This window comes from Haliaeetus leucocephalus, unplaced genomic scaffold (genome assembly GCF_000737465.1).
Source record: "Haliaeetus leucocephalus isolate CR32 unplaced genomic scaffold, Haliaeetus_leucocephalus-4.0 Scaffold1000, whole genome shotgun sequence".
Taxonomy (NCBI): Eukaryota; Metazoa; Chordata; class Aves; order Accipitriformes; family Accipitridae; genus Haliaeetus; species Haliaeetus leucocephalus.
This window is the reverse complement of record NW_010973436.1, coordinates 3,245,446-3,267,485: the sequence shown is the minus strand read 5'-3', so window position 1 is coordinate 3,267,485 and position 22,040 is coordinate 3,245,446. Positions and strand designations below refer to the sequence as shown.

The window sequence follows — 22,040 nt, the reverse complement described above, 5'->3', positions numbered from 1 at the left end:
TCCACTGTCACCATGGTAAACAGTCACCCTCAGTCCTCTCCTGTGTCTTCTCAAAAGGAAAATAAATGTGACAACTAAAGTTATCCCTCCCTCGATTTCACTGTTACCAGTGCTAACACAGAGAAACACAAGCATAGCTACATTTTCACATGATCACTACTGTTATCTTCAGAAGCAAATTTAAAGCTAACATGGTTGCACCTACTTGCTCTGTGCATCTCCTGGTTGTTCCATTTCTTGTAATAGAAAGGATCAGGTCTAACATCACAAAAGTTCCTTCCTCTGCACTACATTGCTCCAATATGGTTTCAGCACAGATGTGTTAAGCTATCTCCTAGATTTTCAGGAAAAAAAACAGAGGGGGCACTAAATATGAAGGGTGTAAGGTGTGGGTCTGAAGAAAAATGCTGTTGCTAAGAGGAATAAATGGTTTTATTCATCATGGCAACATACAGTGCTTTAGGAATATATACAGCGGAGAATCTGGGAGTTAGCCTATCACTTCGAGTCCTCCTCAGGTTTCTTGGCATAAAACTTCTCTCGCAGTTTTTTCCATGTCCCTTTTTTCATGTCTTCCATCTGTTTCAGAACGTCTGCAAAAGGAGGGGAGAGAGAGATGGGGAAAGAGGAAGAAAAGCAGAAGAGCAAAGGAATGAAAGCCCTTTTATAACAGCTTTCTTTACATATATTTTCCTTTTTTGACTTTTCATCTTAATGAATTTCTATTTCAGGGCCTGAGGCAAGTTTGTTTTCCCTTCCAATCAATTGTGCAGGGAGTCCCTTACCACTAACAACTAATATTCACTTTCCATGCACTGCAATCAAAGTTAGGAACTGGAGCAGAACAAAACTGCGCTAGCCTCCTACACTGCACTTCATAAAGGATCTGGCTGAGAGTATTTCTGCATCGTGGTGCCCTGTTTTCTCTCAAAGTCTAATACAAAAGAAGAAATACTGAAGTGAATTTGAACATGGTGAAACAGAAGCTGAGATACATTTCAGAATGACATAGCAAATGTGCATTTCTTCCACAGAGCTCCTGCTATCTGATCTCAAAGAGACCTTGCAAACCCTTTGCTGTTCCTGCCCAGTGCAAAATACAATCAACTTTTTGCCCTGATAGATTACTGAAGATCTCCTCAATTATTCTTGAACTTACTCCTCATTAAACATCCAATATACTTGCACAGCAGTCCCGTTCTGTCCTTTAGTCAAAGGTGTTTAGTAGAAGTGATGCAGTGAACACCACAAAGACTAGAATGTACTTTATCTCCTGCACTGACTTATTCTTAAATCAAGCACAGTAAGAGTACCTGTTGCTAGTATCATCTTGCAGTCTTCTACCGTCACTCCAGTGAAGCTTGTGTCTTTCAGGCGCGGATACTTCACAAGCGAGCAAGTAGGTGAGAGAAGGAGAGAGGAAAAAAAGATGTTACTTGTAGTGCATTAAAAAAGGTAAAAACATCACCATATGGTAGAGTCTGAGCTCATTTTCAGTCAAGCTCTAAGAATTCTCTTCATCCATACCAAGAACTATCATCTGCATTGTTCACATGTGTCACAGAGGCCAAGATGACTGCAGCTTTCCTGGAGTGACCAAAGGCACCAGGTAGTGCTGCATCCACCTGACCGCTCACTTGCCTGTTCCAACATTCCCAGAAACCCTGCTGGGACAAGGCAGCAAGCTGCAGTAGGTGGTGACTCACCCCCTAGAAGAGGCATGATGGCTAATGCCAAAGCTCACCTTGTTTTTGTAGTAGTTGGTGTGGATTCTGACTAAGCTCTCATACATTTGGTCACAGGTCTCAGGGTCAGCAATCTGGAAAGAGATAAAAGTATCACACAAGTCCTATTTTAAACCTGATAGCAAAAACCGCCTCGTTTCAAGGCTTATGAGAAGGACAGTCAAGGAGCAGCTTAGGTGACTTCTCAGCGCAATGCAGGATGCTGGTGACCCCTGCTACGCTGCTCCAGAATGCAGACCATTTTCTTTCCCCTCCACTTCTCACCAGCTTGGCCTACAAGACTGAGGCATGTGATTTCCAGAATGGACCTTAAACTCAGCTCTAAAAGATCTGACAGATCAACTGTAAATACACAGTTAATGAGAATACTGCTGGACATTTTTCTTTGCACTTTTATTGGCCAGTGCTACGAAATCTGTGAGACTTCTTGCTCACAGGCCAGTTTTGCCACCTGTTTCATTCTAAAGCATCAAATAAGATAACATACTAGGATGGAAGTTAGAAAATCCCGGTGCAGGCTAAAAATAGTTCATAATTGATTAGGGAAAAGCAGCACGAAAGACACTGAACAGCTTGTGAAGGGTAAGTGGATTTCTATTTTGGTCTAGTAAGTTGGAAAGACCTTGCTAATACCTAAACCTCTGCTAGGTGCCTTGGACAGGTGCATCTGCCTTGCAGAGCCATCTATTTAGCAGCATGGATGGCACATCATCTTGGTTTTCTATTTTACAATGGGGGCCAACTCAACCAGAACGCTGCATTGCTGCTCGATGACATCAAACATAAAAGATTAAAATGGATACACGAATAAGAATAGTATCAACAGAAACATGTCAGGATAAAATGACACAGCTCATCTGTCCTTGGGACACTTGGCACAGGTTCAGTGCAACGCGGGTAATGTCTCCTCTGTGCAAACTAGGAAAACTAAGGAAAGGCTCTCCTTATGCAGTAGGTAATGGCTGCTGCAGGAGAGAGGATGTAGGGACAGACAGACCATCAAGAGTAAGCACCAGCACACTGCAGGAGATCTTCAGCTTAACGTATCTTGTAGTCACATTTCAAATGACCCCCTTAATGTTTTAAATGTTTTAGTAATGGTAGCAGAAATAGCTATTAAATGGGTAGCAGAAACAGTATTCGTCCCCACCCCCCACCCCCCGTAAAATCAGCATATCTTATTCCATGTGAATAAAGCAGACTTTAGACTCATAAAGTATCCTTTATGGTTCTAGTTCTTTTCTCAGACATTCCTCCTGCTGTCTGCCAGTACATTTCCCTTTGCTGTATTAAGCCTTTATACATACAAATTGACATCAGCGCTGCAGGCATCAATTTAGATTTTCAAGATGAGTGGCAGCTTTGGGATGTTGTAGCCAATTGGTGCAGCATATTCAGCCGTCTCGAGCATATGAAAAAGCAATAAGCACTTTCCGAAATGTCTGCTGCAGACTGTTCTGGTGACCAATATAGAATTAGGTGCTTATAATGGCCCCTTGAAGTAGAAAATGCATATCTGGAACACTGTTTTTATGCTAAGAAAGGGCACATTTACATTCCACAGCACCACCTCCAAGCCTGTAAAGGTCTGCAGCCCAAGTCAAACGTTAGCTTCTCTAATTTATAGCAGCACCAAAGCCTAAACTCCAACACAATTACGACTGCAGCCAGAATACAGTTTTATAACTGCTGCATTCTAACAGTGCCAGGCAATGTTGCATTTCACTATGTACTCCACAGTGCATCACACTATCATCCTATCATTCTGGTGAGAAAAACACACTTAATTAACTCGATTCCAGCACGGCGCTGACAAATTCACAATGCTTTGTATCCCACTGCCATAACCACGGGAATGGGGTTCTCCAAAGCACGTAGTGCAAACGGTGCAAGAACTGGCTACAAACCACAGCTCGTTCTATGTGAGGAACAAGCCACGTGGCTGACTGGGGCTTGTGTTTCAAAGACGAGCAGACGGTTCAGACGCCGGCCTGTCCTGGGCCCTGAGGGAGGCTCGGCGGGGTCCCGAGCGGACCCGAGGGCAGCTCGTTTCACAGCGGAGCCCCGCAGGCAGAACCTTCTCCTCAACCGCAACCGAGCGAGCTCGGAGGCGAGGGGCGCTACGGGAGGAACCCCGCATCAGCACGGAACTCCTGAGGTTTGTGCCCAGAAACCGTTAAGCCGTATCCCACCCCCCACAGCCGGAGGCCGGGAGGGAAGAGGCGCCTGCGCGACCCAGGCCCCGCCTCGCCGCCCCCACCCCGAACAGGCCGCCGGGGAGCCCCCTCCCCGCCCTCACCTGCGTGTTCTCCCCCTCACGGAAGGCCTGCGCCACCCGCTGCCTCAGGAAGACGCCCAAGTCCCGCTGCCGCTTCGTCTCCTCCACCGGCCACTCCTCACAGAGCTTCAGGAACCGCCGGTACCTCGTAGCCGCCATCGCTGCCGGCGGGGCCGGCCATGAAGGGAATCACGTGCCCTACGGCAAGCGAGAAGGGGGTGTCAGGCGGCGTTGCGCATGCGCGGGGCCGTCCCCGGCGGGCGGGAGCGGCGGGTGCCCCTGAGCGCTGTCCCGCGGGGGGCAGCACCCAAAAGAAGGGCTGGGGGGGGTCCCAAAAGGCTGCCCCGTCCACCTCCTCGCCCCGCTCCCGGGGGTGCTCTCCGTGAGGGCTGGGAGAACTGCCAGGCCCAGGCCGCTAAAAGGGCGGGGGTCGAGGCCTAGGGAGCAAGGCCGCTCTTACTGAGCGCTCCGAGGATCACCCCCGGTGGGCTCACAGCCTGCCCTCTTGTTTGTGAGGGGCAGCTGATGAGTTAGCCTGGCTTTGCCGCGTTTATTTGCTAGATTGCTGCCTATGCTGCCAAGCGTCCCGCTTTGTGCCGCTGGCAAAGGGATCTTGCTCCTGCAGTGTGGCAGATACCTGGGCCAGGCAGCCAGTGGCGTGTAACAGCTACCTTAATGCTTGGTGTCTGACTATTTTAAAACCTAGAAAGTCTGCTTATTTTTCCCCTTCTCTACAAGGAGTGCGTGAGGTTGTATGCTGGCTCAGAGCTCCTCCTCTTGGCAGGCAAATGGTTAAATAATTGATAATCACATGCTTATATATAAGGGGTGAAAAGGGAGGGAGCAAGGTGCTTTCTGTCATTATTCAAGCAACAGGTTGCCATTTTCTTTCCAGGAGCAACAGCATGCAGCCAAGGGGGGTGTTTGGCTCTGCTGAGGAGGGGTTCTGGCTGCTGGTGTCATGCTTTGAGCCTTCTTCATCCTTCCCCACTTTCAGACCTGACATCCCAGTGCACGCATCCAGCAAGAGGCTCAGCAGTGATGCAGGTGCTGAGGTGGGTCTGTATAAACCCCATCAGCAGAGCAGGTAACAGCCAGAATTAGCACTGACACAGGACCACGGTGCAGGCGTGTGAGCCAGGACAAGTGATGACTCAATCCTTTCACTATTGAAGCAGAGTGTTTGTGGCTTTTTTTATAGTCATCTGAGTTTGTGGGCAAGAAATAATACAACCCTGTGAACAATATCCAGTGAATAATGAGGTCTTCCCAGATGGACTTTAGGCCAAGTAAAATAATGCAGCTGGGCCAGATGACTTAAATTTTCCGGCTATAAATTGTAGCAATTCACCAGCTGTATGCAATAAAATACAAGTGAAGGAGTCTCCCTTGAGATCTGGTGTTTAAACCTGTGGAAATAACGACTCTCTTCAAAACATACAGCCCTAAACAAAAGATAATGTAACTTAAGGATGCTGCGGAAGTGAAAAAGAGATAGACAACAGGTGAGAGTTACTTAGACAATTTTATTTATATCCCCACTCCCCAGTAATGGGGTTCTGTAGCTCTATTCCTTGTGTAAGGACTTCTCTTTCAGGTTTCCCACACCATGCAGGAAGGAATTATGTTTGTTCCATAATAATAAAATCTGTCCACAAAAAGCTGTAAACATTATTTTGAGTCTTTTGTTATTTCTCCTTCAAACACACACACAATATTTGTATCAAAGAATTTCTAGGTGACCTTTAATGTTTAGTCCCTGACTCAGTCTCAGACTTTTTTTTTTCTTTTTTTAAACACAAATACCTTGACGTGAACATTTTTTGTGACTGGTATCTAACAGAATCATTGCTTTCCCGTACTTCCAGCCCCTACAGAGCCCCTTGTTTAGAAGGTTTCTGAAACATGCCCTGTTATAATCCCACAGGGATATTAAACCTTTGCGAGGTCCAGTTCTTGGTCTGAGGTACCCCTGCTTTTATACCTTAAGCAGCACAGAACCTCTGGAGCATCTCGTACCCTGTGTTTCAACACCCGCACTGTACGGAGAACACCTGACTGTCCTGCAGCACTGGGCGTGCAGAGTGTGAATGTCAGGGTGTGCATTTTTCTCTCCTGCTTGTGTCTTTTTGTTCAGCTCGTAGCGTTGAGCATGAGTTGAAAGTAATGCTGCAATCTGTTGAGACCTGCCAGCTCATTTTAATAGTCTCACTCAAATGCACAATATCTCCTTTGCCTGCTTGGTTTCACGAGCGTAGAGGTGAGCAGGTCCTGTTTTATCATTAAGACTCTTTCAAGTAATGCTTTCTTTTGGCTCACAAATAAATCAAGGACAGCAGTAAAACAAGAAAGGAAAATAAATCTTCTGATTGATTGCAGACAGAACAGATTCTTTCAGCTCTTTGCTTTTTACGCTTGAGTTCAGTAATGGCACGTAGCGTTTTTTGCACTTTCCTAGCAAGCTGTCCATGCTCTCATTCCAAACCGTGCACGTGACATCCAGCAGCTGCGAGGGTCCCATACAGCTGACCCAATGCGGTACTTTTCAGGGCTATCGGTCACTAGTAAATCCAGGCTATTTCACAGAATTTGTCATTTTCCTTCTGAGATATTCTGAAGGATTTTGATGAGATTCTCCAGGCCAAAAATATAGCCGTGGTCTGGCCCGTCATAAGTGGTGTGATTGCATTTGGAGCCTTTAAAAGTGGTGTGGGCAAAGTCTATCATCCGGACATCAACTCTGGAGGGATTAGGGCCGTGTGACATGGTGCAGTTTGTTTTTTGGAAGTGAAGGTGATTATCCAAGGGTGCCGTGTTCTCCTTGTGCTCCTGTCCATCATAAATGATGAGAAGTGAGCTGGAGTAGAACCTGTAAGAGCTTTGCTTCCTAATGACAGAAAGGAGAGCTTTTAGCCGCAGGATGATGGGCTCCAGGAGATCTGTTCGGAGGTGGTTACCGTTGCACAGGAACTGGTGCAAGGTTTGCCTGAATCCCTCAGGTGAGAGTTTCCTTCCGTAATACTTATCTTTGCAGAGAAAATGGCCAGTGTCCGCTTGGTAAACCTTGAGGAAAGAGAGCAACAATCCAGATTCAGTTGTTCAGTTTTCCCAAGGCTCTAGATTTCACCCTAATCTAAAAAGTTCAGAGCCAAGCTGAGGAATGGGATACAGCTCCTCTGCAGTCTAGCAATATCTGGGAATGCTGGCAATGTTCTGCAGGCTTCTCGCTGAATCCCACCTCCTGTCTTTTCTGGAGATTTAAACTATTCAATTTAAACCACTAGTGCAGATTCTTGTTGTACTGCTATAAATTACCCCTTTGTGAAACCCAAATAGCTGTAAGTCATATCTGCGTCACTAGTGATTTACAGCATTTTCCCTCCGGCTATGGTAGGAGTGTGCAGTAGTACAGGAATACCCCAGCTTTGTACCTTCTCGCAATACGTAATGCATGGGTAGCAATAATCTTGTTTTCTTAAACACAGAGAGACAAGATGTAGACAGAAATTTGTATGTGAGGCTCTGGTAACACTGAGTAAGAAATGAGGGAGTGAATTTAGAATTAGCTCACACACCAGTTGTAATTTAAAGGATAATCTGCTCAACAGAAGGATGTCGGAGACCAGAAAGGGACACAGGGTTTGACACCGAGTGTTTATGCTGCTATATATGTGCTTTATAATCATCATTCTCATAATTATCCTGCAGGCACAGCAGAACAACATTTTGAAACCTGCTTGAGAAGTGTGAGTGAAACAAATGCATGGTTTCAGTTTCTAGAAGGAAGGGCACGGATTTTGAGCAAAAGGAACCACAATATTTAGCACAAAATAAACCCCTCGCTCTTGCGGTGACACGATGAGATAGCTCTGGGAAGGCATGAGCGAGGCAACGGGATGCTTTTTTGTTTTTCTTTTTTGTGCAGCAGCCAAGAGCTGAGCATGAGAGGGGCATCTGTGTTCATGTACAGGCAGATTCTCAGCTGGGGTAAACTGGTTCCAGCTGCTCATACTGGTGGCAGTGATGCTTATGCAGCCACCACTTGTGAAAGCAGCCAAATCTCCAGAAGTCAAAGAGGGGTAGGGGGAAAGGGTTACCCTATCTGTGCCATGTTCTACACTCTTCCCTAAGCATCCTCTCCTGTTTGAGGACAGGACATACAGCAGGGGCGCCAGTTCTTCCAGCCTATATTTGGTGGGAGGTAAGAATAAAACTGCTTCAATTTACACCAACGAAGAGTCCTTTTAGATTTCCTGCTTGGTTTCAAGCCATGTGTTGGGTAAACACCAAAAAGACCGAGGCTTCATCTTACCTGCATCCCACAGATGCGAACGCCCAGAGACGCAGAGGTGCTTTGTTCACACTTCTTGATGTGCCGGGCTTTCTTCTCCTCCGAGGCATCATCACCATGCTGCCGGGTTCCCATCTTTAAGTCCAGGATGCAGGGATAGTTGTATTTTGATACCACATTTTCGAGCAATAGAAACTCTGAACATGAGTTAAGGGAAACCCAATACTTTTAAATTCTAATTGAAAGAGGTCTTAAATCAGAGCAACCGCTGACGCTCTCCGTAATAGCTCACAACTGTAATGAGACTTTCTGAGCCAATTTTACCAACATGTCATTGCTATAGGCCCCTTGCTGCCAATTTCAGTTAATTTACTGTAGTACAGTCCTACCAATTAAAGCACCAACAGCTCTGTTCTCTAGTGACACGATAGCCCTGGGCTGTCAATCCAACACCTTGCCTCAGTGCTGTACTCACTCCAGTGGGTGTGGGGGAAGTTGTTAAACTGTATTACTCACATGACTGGTGGGTAATGAAGTGTAATAGGAAAATAAAAGGCGAGGCAGCTGCTAATTCCTATATAGTTGTGTTTTTAAATGTATGCCAAGGGGATCCTTGACTTATGCTGAATACCCTTTATGGGAAGTGGTTTTTTTTCTTTTTCTTATTTTTCTTTTTATTAACAGTGTGAGAAGATAACAGAGCAACTATATTCTGTATTTTGCCAGAGCCTGGGCAGGGGAGGGATGCATACCCCTGCAATAAAACATACACTGATTACAAGCTGTTACTTGTAGCCAAGACTGTGCTGGAGGGGAGAGAGGAAAAAGGATACGATGAAGTTTGTTCTCATTATGCTTGGAGGACATGCGGTTCAGGTGCTGCCTGTGACAGTGCAGTCCCCAGGGGTTGTAGCTGTTTCTTTCTGGCTGGTTGCCATTTGCATCTTCCAAAAGTGAATCTGTGCGGTACTGAAGGTCTGTCCTCAATAGCATCTTCCCCGGGCAGCTAGACAAAACACACAAAAGTACACGTTTGGTTTATAAGCTCCAGAAGAGAATATTCTCTCCTCTCCTCTTTTGTAGAGCCTCAAACTTGATAAGGTAAATTTTCAGGGACTCTCAAAGGAAACATATTCATCATGTCCAACCTGCGGAGATCCTTTGTTACTCCGTAAAAGTAATTTTCAGAAAGCCAGCTATTGCTGGGTGCCAATATTTTCTTTCATTATAATTTCAAAGCGTGCTTGACCCCTACGAAAAGCGCTGTTCATAGCACCAATGACCAGGAATCTCTATTTATCTACCTAACGGGCACAACACAGGCAAATTGTCCAACAATAGGAATGATTCTCAATTTAGAGGGACTGGCTTCGAGAAGGGGAGGGAAGGAGCGATGAGATTTGTTCTCCTTGGAGGGTCATTCCTTGGTCTCGCTCATCTAAAAACCGTAACTCCCATCACGCCGAGGGCAGCAGTTTCACGGTAGCAATATTGCACCCTTCAGTCATAGCTGACCTAGGTCTTTTCTGAACCAGTTGAGATGAAAGATGTCTTGCGGAAAGCCTCTGCAAGCCCTAAGGTCGCGGTGTGCTTGCAAGCACCGCAATGCCTTTCAGAGACGGCTCTCCCCTGGGACGAGGACAGGATCGAACCACCTCGAGGCTGCTACTTCTGGCTGGTTACCAGCAGAAGGGCATTACGTGCTGTGTGCTTGATGGCTGTTCTCATGGGACCTCTCCTCCTTTTGGAGCATGCTGCGCTCCGAGGAAACAGGTTTAAAGCAGAGTTTGAGGCACATATTTGAGGAACAGCATCGCAGCGGTAGCCAAAGCTGCGCCGCTCTATCCGTAAGCTGGGGAAGAGATGAACCATGAAGCCACCAGGCTGGGCTTTGCTTTTCTTCACCTTGGCTAGGCATTGCTTTTGGCTTTTTTGCCTTAAACCAGGAGTCGTGCAAACAAAACCATCCCAGTTAGACCATACCCAAAGCGGCAGGTGAGGACCAGGAGGAGATTACAGGGAGCATCCCACCCAGGACAGACTCTCACCTGTCTTTGAAGGTCTTGGTGACCTGCGTGTGACTCCACTTGACGAGTGTGTGCTCGCTGCCGGTGCCGGTGCTGGCAGCCCACTTGCATTTGTGCCATATTGTCACCGAGGAGTCGCCGATGGCGTTATCCAGCCGACTGCAGTTCTCCGTCTGCAGGCTGGGGCTGGCGATCAGGGTCAGGTTGCCGAGGCTGTCCTTTTTGAGGTGCACGGAAACGATGCCTGGACAAAAAGGGGGAAAACTGAATGAGAATGAGAATCACCTGGGGGTTACCATACAGGCTTGGCCACCATCTGCACCAACCTGAGATGGTCCGGCCTTCCTGAAAGGGCTGGTGCTTAGCAGGACAGCTGCCTCCTCATACTTCGGTGGCCTCTCACACTGATCCCACTCTGATTTGAGGCCCAATAACTGCCAATAAATAGTCTGAGACCCTGGAAAACAGCCTCAGGCTTTTCTAATGTGCTGTCCTCTCAAAGCTTGGCTTGAAACCTGCCTCCTCTGAATATCATGTTCCTTCGTCCTCCATCTCTCCACTCTCTGCTATACCACAAGTGACCCAGCAAAGACCCCTGTGTTGGACCGGGAGCTCCTGGCTTATTTATGACAAAGGATTTAGGTATTACTTTTTAAGACAGGGCAAGGTTGGAAATTATTTTCATTGGCAGGAAGCAAAGGGAGGGTTGGGGACAAGGAATTTTCCAAAGACAACCAGCATGCCAACTGCTTCCTTTAATTGGAAAGCCCCCATGAGCAAGGGCAGAGGCATGGGCATGGGCTGGCAGCACTGCCCGCATACGTGATGCCCATACATTGTCATGGTCGTGTCCTTCCCCAAGCACCGAAGCCCAGCACCCAAACTGCCCACAGGGGGACCAGACCCTCATATGTCCGGTGTTCACACACGAGGGGCAACGTGACCGTGACCGGAGATTATTCCTTTCCACCCTAAGTGCTTAAAACATCATTGTGTATTTTAGCATTGCAATTTTCCTTGACTCTAACAGGAATCGCAGGGCTCAAATGCCTTTCAGCCCATCACATGTTTAACCCAGTCTGAGCCCATCCCTGCCATGGGGACGGCTGTCTCCGCAGTCTCAAATGACAGAGCAGGAATGGCCGTGACTGGCATAGCAGACGGCTCTGACCTTTCTGGGAAAGGCTGATAACCACAGTCCCGCTCCTGCAGCCCTCTGTCAGGCCTGTCTGAGCCTCTCATGGCAGCAGAAGCAATTTTAGAGCATCGCCCTTTGGGGCTCCGAGGGGATGCCAGCCGCATGAGTCGTACCCTGCTGCTTTCAAGTCTTAGCTGCAGTAAGGCAGATCCAAAAGAGGACGGGCAAGACTGTTGGACCAGCAAAACTCGTCACTGGAAAGAGCCCCCGTTAGCAATATGTGGAGCTGGATTTTATCCAACTTCCCCAGGGCATCCTCACTTGGTCTGTTGGGCACTGCGGGGAGATGCATTTCGGCAGCTTTACAAACAAGGGAGCTCTGTTCTCCCAAGTAAATTTGCCAAAGCAAATAAATATGCAAACTCTCTTTTCTCCATTTAAAGTGAGATTATAGTAAGTAAACACAGACACAAGGATTTGCCCTCTCTGTCTGCGCAGAGTCCCGCCTGCTTGAGTTTTGCTGACTGAGGGAGGTTTTCACCACCTGAACTGCAGGAGCCCTGTGTGTCTGCAGTCACCGGCCACCTCCGTTAGACTCGGGGTGCCCATTCCTCCCCAGGTCCTGCACCCCAAAACCCTGCAGCTCCAGCTGTAGTCAGATGCACTTCCCTCCTGCCCTCTGTACAGCCCCTCTGCTCAGGTACCACAACCATTTCTGTTCACTTTTGCTGTAAAATCAGCATTAATCCGAACAGTGTGCCATGACAGGCTCAGTTAAATCAGCTAATTTTGCACTGAAATGGGGGAGGAATATACACAGGCTGCTCTGCCAAGGGAGCTGGGGGGCTGGAAACCTTAATTAGGGGGTAAGTAATATTTTTAGCTATCTATCTCAGTCCTTTGCTCATGGTGATGGTGAGCACAGGGAGCTCTGTCTTCCTCAGGCTCCGACATTACCCACCTGATCTTTCACTGAGTCCCATTTGTAAAAAATCCATATACAGATACCTGAGAGCAAGCAAAATTCCTACCAGCTCAGATGCCTGCTTTGAATTTTCAAGGGAAGTAGGCAGGAAAAAAAGCCAGTGTATCTTTTGCCTAAATCAAAGCCTTTTTATTTTTAAAAAGTCACTGTGAGGCGAATGGAGTCCTCGATTCCAAATGTAGCACTGTGCCTCAGTTATGGCGCTACAGCAGCCTGTAACCTTAAAAACTGTCCCAGTTACATATCTGCAAGTCAATGGAGCTGTGCTGATTTACATAGTGCTGACAATCTGGCCCTAAAAATGTTATATATAGCATGAAACTAAGAGTTCTTAAGTATCTTACATTAATATGAAAATTAATGGGGAGATTTTCAAAGGCAAGAATGAGCAGTTAAATTGCAAGGGAATGTGATCCTCTCACTCCTTCCTGTTGAAAACTCTGTCTTCAAAAACCTACGTCTGAAAAATACATTTGTTTCTTGGTGTGCTTCCATACGGGTTTTGCATATGTCCTGCAAGTGACCTATGTATGCAAAACAAATCTATAACACATGGCTACTGACCTTCTCTTTTATTGCAACAAGAAAACATCTATCTGGTAGCAAAGGTGTATTTAGGTACTTGTCTTTGCTGGCCTTTTAGTGTCACCAAAGCCACAATGCCTCTCCTGTCCAGCACCAGCGAGACAGCCAGTGGGTATTTATGGGTGCTGTCACCATGCTAGTGGCATCCCAGTGATCCTCAGGAGCATTTTGCTATGTTGCTCTACCCTCATGGATTTATTTTTAAATTTACAAGTGCATTTATTTACTGCCGCGGGCAATAGGAATCTGAGCAGAACTGGGCTTGAAAACAAGTCCAGCATCCCCTTGCAAGCTCAGCTCGGGGCAGGCAGAGGTTTGCAAGGGGCTGGTGGGGAAAAGCTGGTCCCAAGGTCACCAACGTGCCTGAAATGGTTAAGCGAGCGGTTGACATTTTTTAAGCAGCCGACTTGGTGTTAGATTGAATGATGACATTTGATCAACGTTGCACATAATGTCATCATTACATAATGGTCCCCGAGCCGCCCCCCGGCAGCCTAAGAATAGAGATGAGGAACACAGACACGTGTGAACGGGTGATGAAGACCTCAGGATTATTCCCCCTGATGCTCATCCCCCCCATCACCCTCGTGGGAAAATGTTCCACCTCTAATTTGCCTGGCATTCAGGGCTGGGACAGTTATAATCAGAGTAAAAAATGTGTGTGTGCCCAATGCCAAATTGGAAAAGAATTGCTATTTAATTACCCCTCATCGCAAAACTCACTGGGACTTGTAACAGAAGAGAAAAAGAAGACAAAAAGGTATTAATAACCGGGCCACCCCTGAACTGATAAGCTGGGCCTGCTTAACATCTTTATTAGAGAGACAGAGCAGGGCCCAGCTCTCCAGCACTGAACCCTGGCCCCGGCTAAAGAAAATTGCTTAGAGGAAGACTTGTTTTCATTCTTAAGCATCTTCTTAATATTGTCCCATAAATCTGCAAAGGCCCCTGACTTTCTGCGAAAGGGAAGATTGGATTGGAAGCACATTGAAATCGTGGCTGACACTCTGAGCTCTTTTCTTTAACGCTGAAGGACCAAAAGATATTTTAAGTTTTTACACGACAGCTGAGCTTCTCGCCTCTCACAAAGATCCAGGGTCAGGAGCTTTATGAGCAGCACAAGTCTGGCAGTAAAAGCAGAAATAGTGAGGGAATAAGAAAGGGAGAGAGGGAGGATGTCTTAAAAAAAGACTAGGACACCCCACCCCCCCCCCGACACCAAGTGCTGCTTTTCAGTAGCTAAGCTGAGAAATTCAGCTGGGAAAGTGGTTCAGGGCAAGGAGAGTTAGGGACAGGGGAGGTGTTTGAAGGGGGGGACTGGGCAGTGATGGGGGGCACCAAGCAGAGGGGCAGGCAGGAGGCTCTTCCCTGTCCCGGGAAGGTTTCACTTGTGGCAGGACAGCTCCCTGGATTTGATTTTTAAGAAGTTAAGTGGTCTGTACCTCTGGTTTCCCTGGGACCAGTGCTCACAGGAACGCTGGGGGGAGCAGGGCTTGGCTAAGGTGGAGCACCCAACAAAAGTGATGCTTGGGCTGGTTTTTGCCCTCGGCTGTTTTTTCAGGCTCAATGTTTCATGGTGGCCCCAAGGATCTCTCCCCCAGCTCGTGCTAGTGCCAGCCCTGACCCTTTCATTGCCCTCACCGACTTCTCGGCTTCTGACACAGACATTCACCTCCTTTAAAACCAAGGCCTGGAGCAATGGGGCCACGCACGTGGGACAAAGGCACCCTTAGTTCTGCTCCTGGTACAGAAAACCTTTCTTACCAGGGGATGCTAATTCAAAGCTCTGCTGAACAGAGCACATAATGTGTCAGATCTTGGGAACCCTCTTTTGAACAAGACTCTCCTAGTCCCTGCTTTCCTGCACCTATTCAGTGTAGCCATTTGCATGCCATCAGACCAGCTTATCTGGGGCCATGATCAGCAAAATCCTCAAAGCAAACACTGTTGGGAAACCTCATCCTATTCCTGTCCCCTTTTCTGTGTTTTTTTCTGTGTTTACTCTCTCTGTCCCACTCCTGCGCTGCCCAGGCTCTTGGCTGCCTGGGAGAATATCATGTTCATGTGCTCAGCCTCCGTCTTCTCATGCCTGTCCCCCTCAAGAACAGACAAATGTCAGCCCTATTTGACATGACAGGACTCCCCAGTGTTACCAAAGCTGACCATGGCAGCAAGGGGATGGGCAGAGAGGAGGATCTCCTGCTGCCATCAGCCAGCTCTCAACCCTTATTAGACATCAGAGAGTCCCCCCAGTCACAGAGACCCAGGAAACCCTCCCAGTCTCACAGACCTGCTCCTGCGCACACTCTCACCCGGGAAGCATCCTTGCTCAGCAAAACCTGCGCTAGTGATGGGGCTCCACAGCTCGGACCCAGCCCAACCGAGCCAGCTGGTACCTCCCGCACTGCCACTAGTCCCCTTATCCCAAATCTCAGGACTAATCCTCGCGACAACACTTCCAGCCCTTAGCTCCTTCCCCAGCATCATGCCTTACCTTTGTACTGGGGCGTGAACTGCCTCATGGCCAAGGGCAGCGACTCGTAGAAGCTCAGCTCCTGCGAAACCAAGGGCTTGCAGACCGTGTGCTCGTCGTACTTCATCATGCTCATATGGCCGCCCACCTGATGGACAAAGGGCTCCAGGAGGACGGCGGTCCTGCTCTCGCCGGGGTTCAGGGGGCTCTGTCCCACCATGGTGCTGGGTGAAAGGCAGAGGGGGGGAATCTCACTCCCCTTTAGTAGCAGCGAAGGGGGATCAGAAGAGAAGTTTGGGACATAGTGTGCCGGGCCAGTTAACACCCACTCCGGGTTTTCAGCGATGGTATCTGCAAAACAGAGGATATCGGGGAGTGTGAGAAAGGGGGATGAGCCACCGCAAAGCCACCATCCGTGCCGGCATCCTGGCAGGGCTGGGAGCACAGCCTGGCCTCGCACTGCCCGCTGCAGCCAGGGCCGGGCAAGGAGGGAGCAGCCGGGTGGGATGAGATCTTTAAGTGCCCCAGGGGCTGGCACTGTCCAGAAGAGACCCAATTTAGACCTTTTGGGTGCAAAAGAAACAGAGGGGAATGATCGAGAAGAGCTATCGAGTTAATGCGGTGGCCTTGTCAAAGCAGCTGGATCAGGGCATTCCTTGGACCGGTAATGCCAGGTTATTAATACGCTGTATTAATGACACCCCTTGCTGTGAAACAGCCCCAGTTTGCCTTACAAGACAGCATTAATGATGGTCTTAGTCATTCCCAAGCTAGGACATTCCTTGCAAAGGAGGTTTATTAATAAAGCCTCTGCAAGCTCACGTCCCTGGGCAGTCCCTCGCCTCTTAACGCTGCTGATGGGGTTAGCAACATTTTCTGCATCTTCTGAAGAAACCTCAGTTTGTGACATTCCCTGTCATTTAACACCAGAGCATTAGCAGGAGCGTTTCCTCCACCGTGCTAACACATGGCATGAGGACATGTCAAACCAGCACCGAGATGGTTCGCACCCAAGCGCTGGCTCCCCTGAGCTCTCCAGCCCTGCTCTCTGCTACAGCCCGAAGGAGCATCCAGCAAGAGATCCGTTCCTGATTCTAGCCCCTGAGAGAAATTCCTCCTTGGTTTTGACAGCAACAAGCCCTGGCTTTAAAACAGTAAGGCAGGAAAAGCGTGGACACGGACCACATCTGTGCCACACTGCCTCAGCAGCAGCACCCTGGCTTCTCTTGAAAGCACCCAGCAACACCCAGTCCTTCACTTTATTCTTTGCAAGAAGCCCATGGATGGCTCTTGCTCTGGTGGACATCGGGCAGGGGAATCCCATAACCACTGAGGAAGACAAAAGGGCAGCTGAGCTAATATTTACACTGGAGAAGCAGTCTGGCTTCATACTACTGAGGCAGTAAAAGCAGAGGAAGGTACTCCAGACCCCAAACTAAAAGGGATGGGGAAAAAATAAAATCATCCTTTTGAGGACTGGTCCATGTTCCTGCAGCCCTCAAAAAGGGGTGTGCAGAGCCCTCGTTTCCCTGCCCCGTTAGCACGGGTGACTTTCTCCTTGTTCCTCCAGCTTCAGCACAGCTTGGGGAGTTTTGCATCCTACTTTTGCTAGCAAAACCCCAGTGCAGTAGATAATAACGTCTTTGGAAGATCTGTTCCTCTCTAGCAAAGCCCCCGGGATGTGTTGCGGGGTGAGTGACACCACCTCTGCCAACCCCAAGCCTTGCTGGGGCCGGGGCAGCACCATCACCCCCTCCTTAACCAGGAGACACAGAACAGCAGAGGGATGGTGGTACCTCCCTGCTCATGCCAGGAATAAACCTGGAGTTTCCCATCGCGGGCAGCCAGCTGCCAGGCTGCTCCAGGGTCTCTGCAAGCAGGGCAAGGCTCAGCCTTTCCTCCAGAGCCAGCACTTAGAGCCCGACCTGGGAGCTTTAACCACTGAAATGCAGCGTATTCCTCATCCTGCAACAAAGAGCCAAAGCTCTGCTGCTTACATTTCCCCTTCATGCTCCTCCTGCTGCAATTAAACCACCAAGCAAACAAGCACTCAGCGCAGGTGCCCATTTTGTTTTTCGCCTGGAGGAGTGGGATGACGTGGGTTGAAGGCAAAGAAGGGTGAGAAGAAACACTCCTACCTTCAAAGCACACGGAGCAACTCCTTTACCTTCCCCCAAGGTGTTTGGTTTTTCCCCCCCATTTTTCTATTCTTTCGTCACCACACACTTTGGAGATGAATTTCTACTCTACAATTATCAGCCTGTACCGGCGTGAAGGGAACAAAGCCAGGCCACTTAAACAAATGCTTTTCAGCCAGGGAAGAAAGCAGCTCTTCAGAGCTTTTCTAGAAGTTAATAAAAGCATTTAGCATTTTGTTAAGTTGCGGCAACTCTTAAAGAGGATTTCTCCCCTGAAAGCTGTAGGTTTGTTGTGGTTTTTTTAATTTTTTCCCTCCTCCCCTCCTTAAAAAAAAAAGGAGAAAAGCAAAAAGCGAGCAGATTTGTCATAACACCTCTTTGGAGCAGAGCATGCAACATGACTTCAGTTCAGTATTTATTGCTTCAGAGACAGTCCAAGGCTGAAACTCAGCTGACATAACACACAATTCTGGCAACCTTGGCTTTGTGAAGAGAGTTGGGGGAAAAAAAACAATTTGATAAGGCTCTTATTGTTTTCTTTTAAGCAAAACTTGGAGCAAGATTTGCAGTAAGAGAAAGGGGCTCTTTTCATTTAGTTTTTGTTCTGAAGCAGCTTGTCCGTTCGGAGCAGATAAATGTTACCGCAAACACTTACTGAGCTGCTCTGAGCTACTCTGAAACAAGACACTCTTAAAATAAATCACTTCTGCTGGCTCAAGTTATCGTGAATGCCAAAAGATATTTACGTCACTAAAAATACACGGAATTACAGATAAATCTGTATCGTCAAAAACAAAACCAGAAACCTTGAATATTCTTCCCCTAACTTAAAAAAAAAAAAAAAAAAAAGCAACCCAGGCACTGCAGATGAAGATGACTCAGAAAATATTGGGGAAGGAAAATACAGAGAGCTCCCCTCTCCAGAAAAAGAAACCAAGATACTTTAAAACATCTGCCTCTCCCTGGCTGTTCTCCCCGGTGACTGTCAGAACACACCACCTTCCCTTCCAGTGCATGGCAGCAGCATCGCTGGCCTGAGCCAGACTTTATTTTCTAACGATCGTGTATGTGTAACGAGGACCTGCCAGGCTGATCGGCACCGGCCAGGTCACAGCTCTGCCGGCAGCACGAGCCAGGGCTTGGGGGGACACTGATTGCTGGGTACCGTTACCCGCTGCTCTGCTCTCATTTAGGGCCAAATGTCAAAAGAGTCTGAGCTAAACAGGTTGTTTATTCCCAACTCTAAGCACAGCCAAAAGAAATCAAGCAGATTAAATTCTCTAATCTTTAATTAGTGCCTACTCCATCCTGTCCCAAGCAGAACCGTTGTGGCTCTGAGTCTGACGTGGGGGCAGAACACAGACAGCCCGGCCCTAGGAGAAAGTCCATGCCTCGTAAATGCCTGGAGTCCTCTTAGCAGAAATACTTTGGGATATTAAAAAGCAAAATCACTTTAAATACAAGTGCTCTGTCAGCATGGGACCACATTCTTAGGTCTTACATATCGTGCTCAGCACCTTCCCCTCTGGGGGACCCAGCTCTCCGGAGCATCCCAAAGCACCATGCTGCAAAATTGGGTTTCAAGCACTGCAGGGGGCTGCTAATTTATTTTTTTTTGTTCATTAAAAGGCGAGAAAAGAACATAGCTGTTAATTTGAAGAGATGTGTATATCCACAGCTCTTGGTACAACAGCTGACCTGGAACCAAAGCCAGCTCCTGCACCAAGCACCAGCCCAGCCCAAGAGCAAGGTGCGGGTGTGTTTTGCAAAGCCCCGTTGCCCCATTTCCCTTCAGTCTTTGGCCTCGTGCCTCCAAAATCCACAACGCCTTGGCCATAAGGAAAATCCTACCAGTTCCAGCTCAGCACCCATCCCAGCACAGCTCAAAGCAGACTCAGGCTGTTTGCACAGACAGGCAAGCAGCTGCAACCCTCAATGAACCTTCAGGTCTGCCTTTCCTGCTCTTCCCTCGACTACAGCCAAAGTCAGAAATAGTTGCAGGGCAGCACCATGCTGGGAGCGAAAAGCTCAGGTCTCGGCAAGAAATCCAGCTCTAACCATCCTGCCATAAATCCTTATGTGCAGAAACCCTCAGCTCTTTTATCTTACGTTTCCTTTCCTGAAAGAAAATGATGTTCGTAAAGTTGATGACTGGTCCCCGCGTCCCTCATGAAGAAGATGCAAAGATTCAGTTTGCTGCACTGATGGATTTATTTGGCTGCTTTGCAGGAAGCAGCAGGATCTATGGGGAGGGATAGAAGTCGCGTTATCTTGGGCTGGCAGGGTGCTGACAGCCCCCTGCCCACCCCCCAGGATATGGTGTGGGGCAGCAGCGGGGCTGGCGAGGGCTAGGCTTCCCGGTGGGATGCGGGAACGTGCCTTTGGACCACGGTAGCAAGTTTGGGGCTGCCAGCAGCGCCGCGGGACGGGGGGATGCGGTGCCACCACATCCTGCAGGAAGGGGCACGGGTTCCCTCACCCCCCTGCCTGATTTCTGCCTTTCACAGCACCAAACACCATCTGCCCTTTTGCCAAGCATCCCCGCGCTTTCCGGCAACACCATGAGCACAACAGAGAACCAAAAACCACCAGGCTCATTTTTTGCAGACCCCATGTTGCTCCAGAGGTTCACACCAACCCCCCAGGTGCCGGCTGTCCCTCTCGCTCCCGCTCCTTCCCTCAAGCCACGGCTGTGCTCGGAGCCTTCCTAATAATATCCCACCCGCTCTCCAAAATCCAGTGCTTGGTCATCCTGCCTGTATTCATCCTGCCCTGGAAGGCAGCCGGTGCTGATGCAGAAGCCACCCTGGTCCTCACCTGCTGGGTTTATGTGGCCAGTCTGGGCTCAGCGGCGAGTGTGGGCTCAGGGTGCTGCCCAGGCTGGGTTTCTTGCTGCTTCTCGGTGTGGTTCAGGTAGGAGAAATGAGGGAGCTGGGGGAGCCTGCGGACATTTGGTCAATCACCTGACTGCTGCCGCCGGTGTTGGCAAGCGCCTGGTATGTCCAGCTGACAGCTGAGCTTTAACGGGGGGAGAAACACCCTTGGGTGTTAAAGGAAAACAAAGCCGCGTGTGCGAGAGGGTTGAGGATAAAGGAAGAAGGGGCCAGCCATGTGGTAGGCTTTCCAGAAAGTGCGGCCATGTTCCAGCCCCCTTGTGCAATAGTCTGTCCAGAAAAACAACTGTTGCTTTTTTCCAGCCTGTTTTCCACCGTACCACCAGCAAAAGCTCCCCCCCAACCCAGCTCAGCCCCACTGGTGTTTATCACCTCCCTGCTGGAGAGGACAGGGGGATGGCAGTGGGAGCGAGATGGACACCGGCTTCCCAGAGCTCCAAGCAAAGAAACCCATCGGCTCTTTGCTCCCTGCGTGGGGGGAACGTGCTGGGGTGATGCAGGGGAGGACAGGGCAGAGGGGCTGCCATTGCTGGAGGGAGGTGGCAAGAGGAGCCGGGATGCTGTGGGACAGACCGAACCGCTGAGCTAAGGGGGTTTGGCAAAGAAAAGTTATTTATGGCAAGGGGGGGGCAAGGCATGGGGCAAGGCATGAGGCGAGACCAGTGTTTGCCCGAAGCTGGGCAGCAGGGGAGTGGATCAGAGAGCAGAGCCCGCAGCCACCCAGCCCGGACCCTGCCAACAGCCTCGTGCAGGGAAAACCGACACCCCAGTGCTTTGGGACCGGTGGGGGGAATGGAAAAGTCCCAGGGAGCTTCCTGCCAGGGCCAAATTGTCTCCTCCAGCGAGTCAAGGACAGCATATGTCCCCCTCCGCCCGCTTCTGGGCATCCTCTCCAGTGTTTGCCGAGGGCTGGCATGCTCCGGACACGCCACACCAGCCCATGCATCCCAGGAAGACAGGACCCATATATTATTTAGGGGATCCAGGCATCCCCCAGGACAAGAGGGAGTGATTCCCACTCTCATCCCCCCGTCCCAAGAGACCCAGGCCAGTCCCCAGTGATAACTTCAGGACATTAGCAAAGCAGAGTCCATGACTGGGGCCCCACGGGCTGCAATAGGAAAGGTGCTGGGAAGGCTTTGCAGCAAAACGGCAGGAGGTTGGGAAGAAAATCTCGCTGTTGAGATAACGATTGATGGATGTGGTAATTCTCGCTAACTGGAGGGGAGAGAACAGGCTCACGAAGACCAGAGGGATCGAACTGATGGTGGGAGGCAGAGGCCAAGATAAAAGACAAGGATGAAACAAAGACCCTGATTCCTGAGCCCTGACTTCACTCTGCTTTATGCTGGAAAGTGCTTTTTTTTTTTTTTTTTTTTTAAAAAGCTTGGTTTCTGAAGGGAAAAAAGCTGACGTGGGTGCTTTGCAAGGCCAGCCGTGGTGCATTCCCTGTCAACAACTTCTGAACCCATTGGCCAATCTCAGC

At 48.9% G+C, this 22,040-nt stretch overlaps 2 protein-coding genes across 2 annotated transcripts; both read right to left on the bottom strand.

Moving 5' to 3' along the window:
- Positions 1 to 412: 412 nt before the first annotated feature.
- On the bottom strand, positions 413 to 4,213 carry LOC104842380 (ubiquinol-cytochrome-c reductase complex assembly factor 2). The gene is made up of 4 exons (XM_010584684.1): positions 4,045 to 4,213; positions 1,745 to 1,819; positions 1,314 to 1,383; positions 413 to 593 (listed from the first exon to the last, which is right to left on the bottom strand). The coding sequence occupies exons 1-4, from the start codon at positions 4,180 to 4,182 to the stop codon at positions 499 to 501; spliced, it is 378 nt and encodes a 125-aa protein (XP_010582986.1). The 5' UTR covers positions 4,183 to 4,213; the 3' UTR covers positions 413 to 498.
- Positions 4,214 to 5,916: 1,703 nt separating this feature from the next.
- On the bottom strand, positions 5,917 to 21,909 carry IP6K3 (inositol hexakisphosphate kinase 3). The gene is made up of 6 exons (XM_010584682.1): positions 20,478 to 21,909; positions 15,544 to 15,873; positions 10,363 to 10,585; positions 9,148 to 9,320; positions 8,336 to 8,511; positions 5,917 to 7,086 (listed from the first exon to the last, which is right to left on the bottom strand). Exons 2-6 carry the CDS (start codon positions 15,740 to 15,742, stop codon positions 6,616 to 6,618), a joined length of 1,242 nt encoding a protein of 413 aa, XP_010582984.1. The 5' UTR covers positions 15,743 to 15,873; positions 20,478 to 21,909; the 3' UTR covers positions 5,917 to 6,615.
- Positions 21,910 to 22,040: the final 131 nt, after the last annotated feature.

What these genes read in the sequence shown, in the direction of transcription:
- LOC104842380 (XM_010584684.1), bottom strand. Translation starts at nt 4,182, where the DNA reads ATGGCGGCTACGAGGTACCGGCGGTTCCTGAAGCTCTGTGAGGAGTGG. An exon ending in CCAACTACTACAAAAACAAG is followed by an intron (nt 1,384 to 1,744) that starts GTGAGCTTTGGC and finishes TCGCTTGTGAAG; the next exon opens with TATCCGCGCCTGAAAGACAC. An exon ending in CAAGATGATACTAGCAACAG is followed by an intron (nt 594 to 1,313) that starts GTACTCTTACTG and finishes CTCCTTTTGCAG; the next exon opens with ACGTTCTGAAACAGATGGAA.
- IP6K3 (XM_010584682.1), bottom strand. Translation starts at nt 15,742, where the DNA reads ATGGTGGGACAGAGCCCCCTGAACCCCGGCGAGAGCAGGACCGCCGTC. An exon ending in GTTCACGCCCCAGTACAAAG is followed by an intron (nt 10,586 to 15,543) that starts GTAAGGCATGAT and finishes CTTTTTGTCCAG; the next exon opens with GCATCGTTTCCGTGCACCTC. An exon ending in ACCAAGACCTTCAAAGACAG is followed by an intron (nt 9,321 to 10,362) that starts GTGAGAGTCTGT and finishes TGTTTTGTCTAG; the next exon opens with CTGCCCGGGGAAGATGCTAT.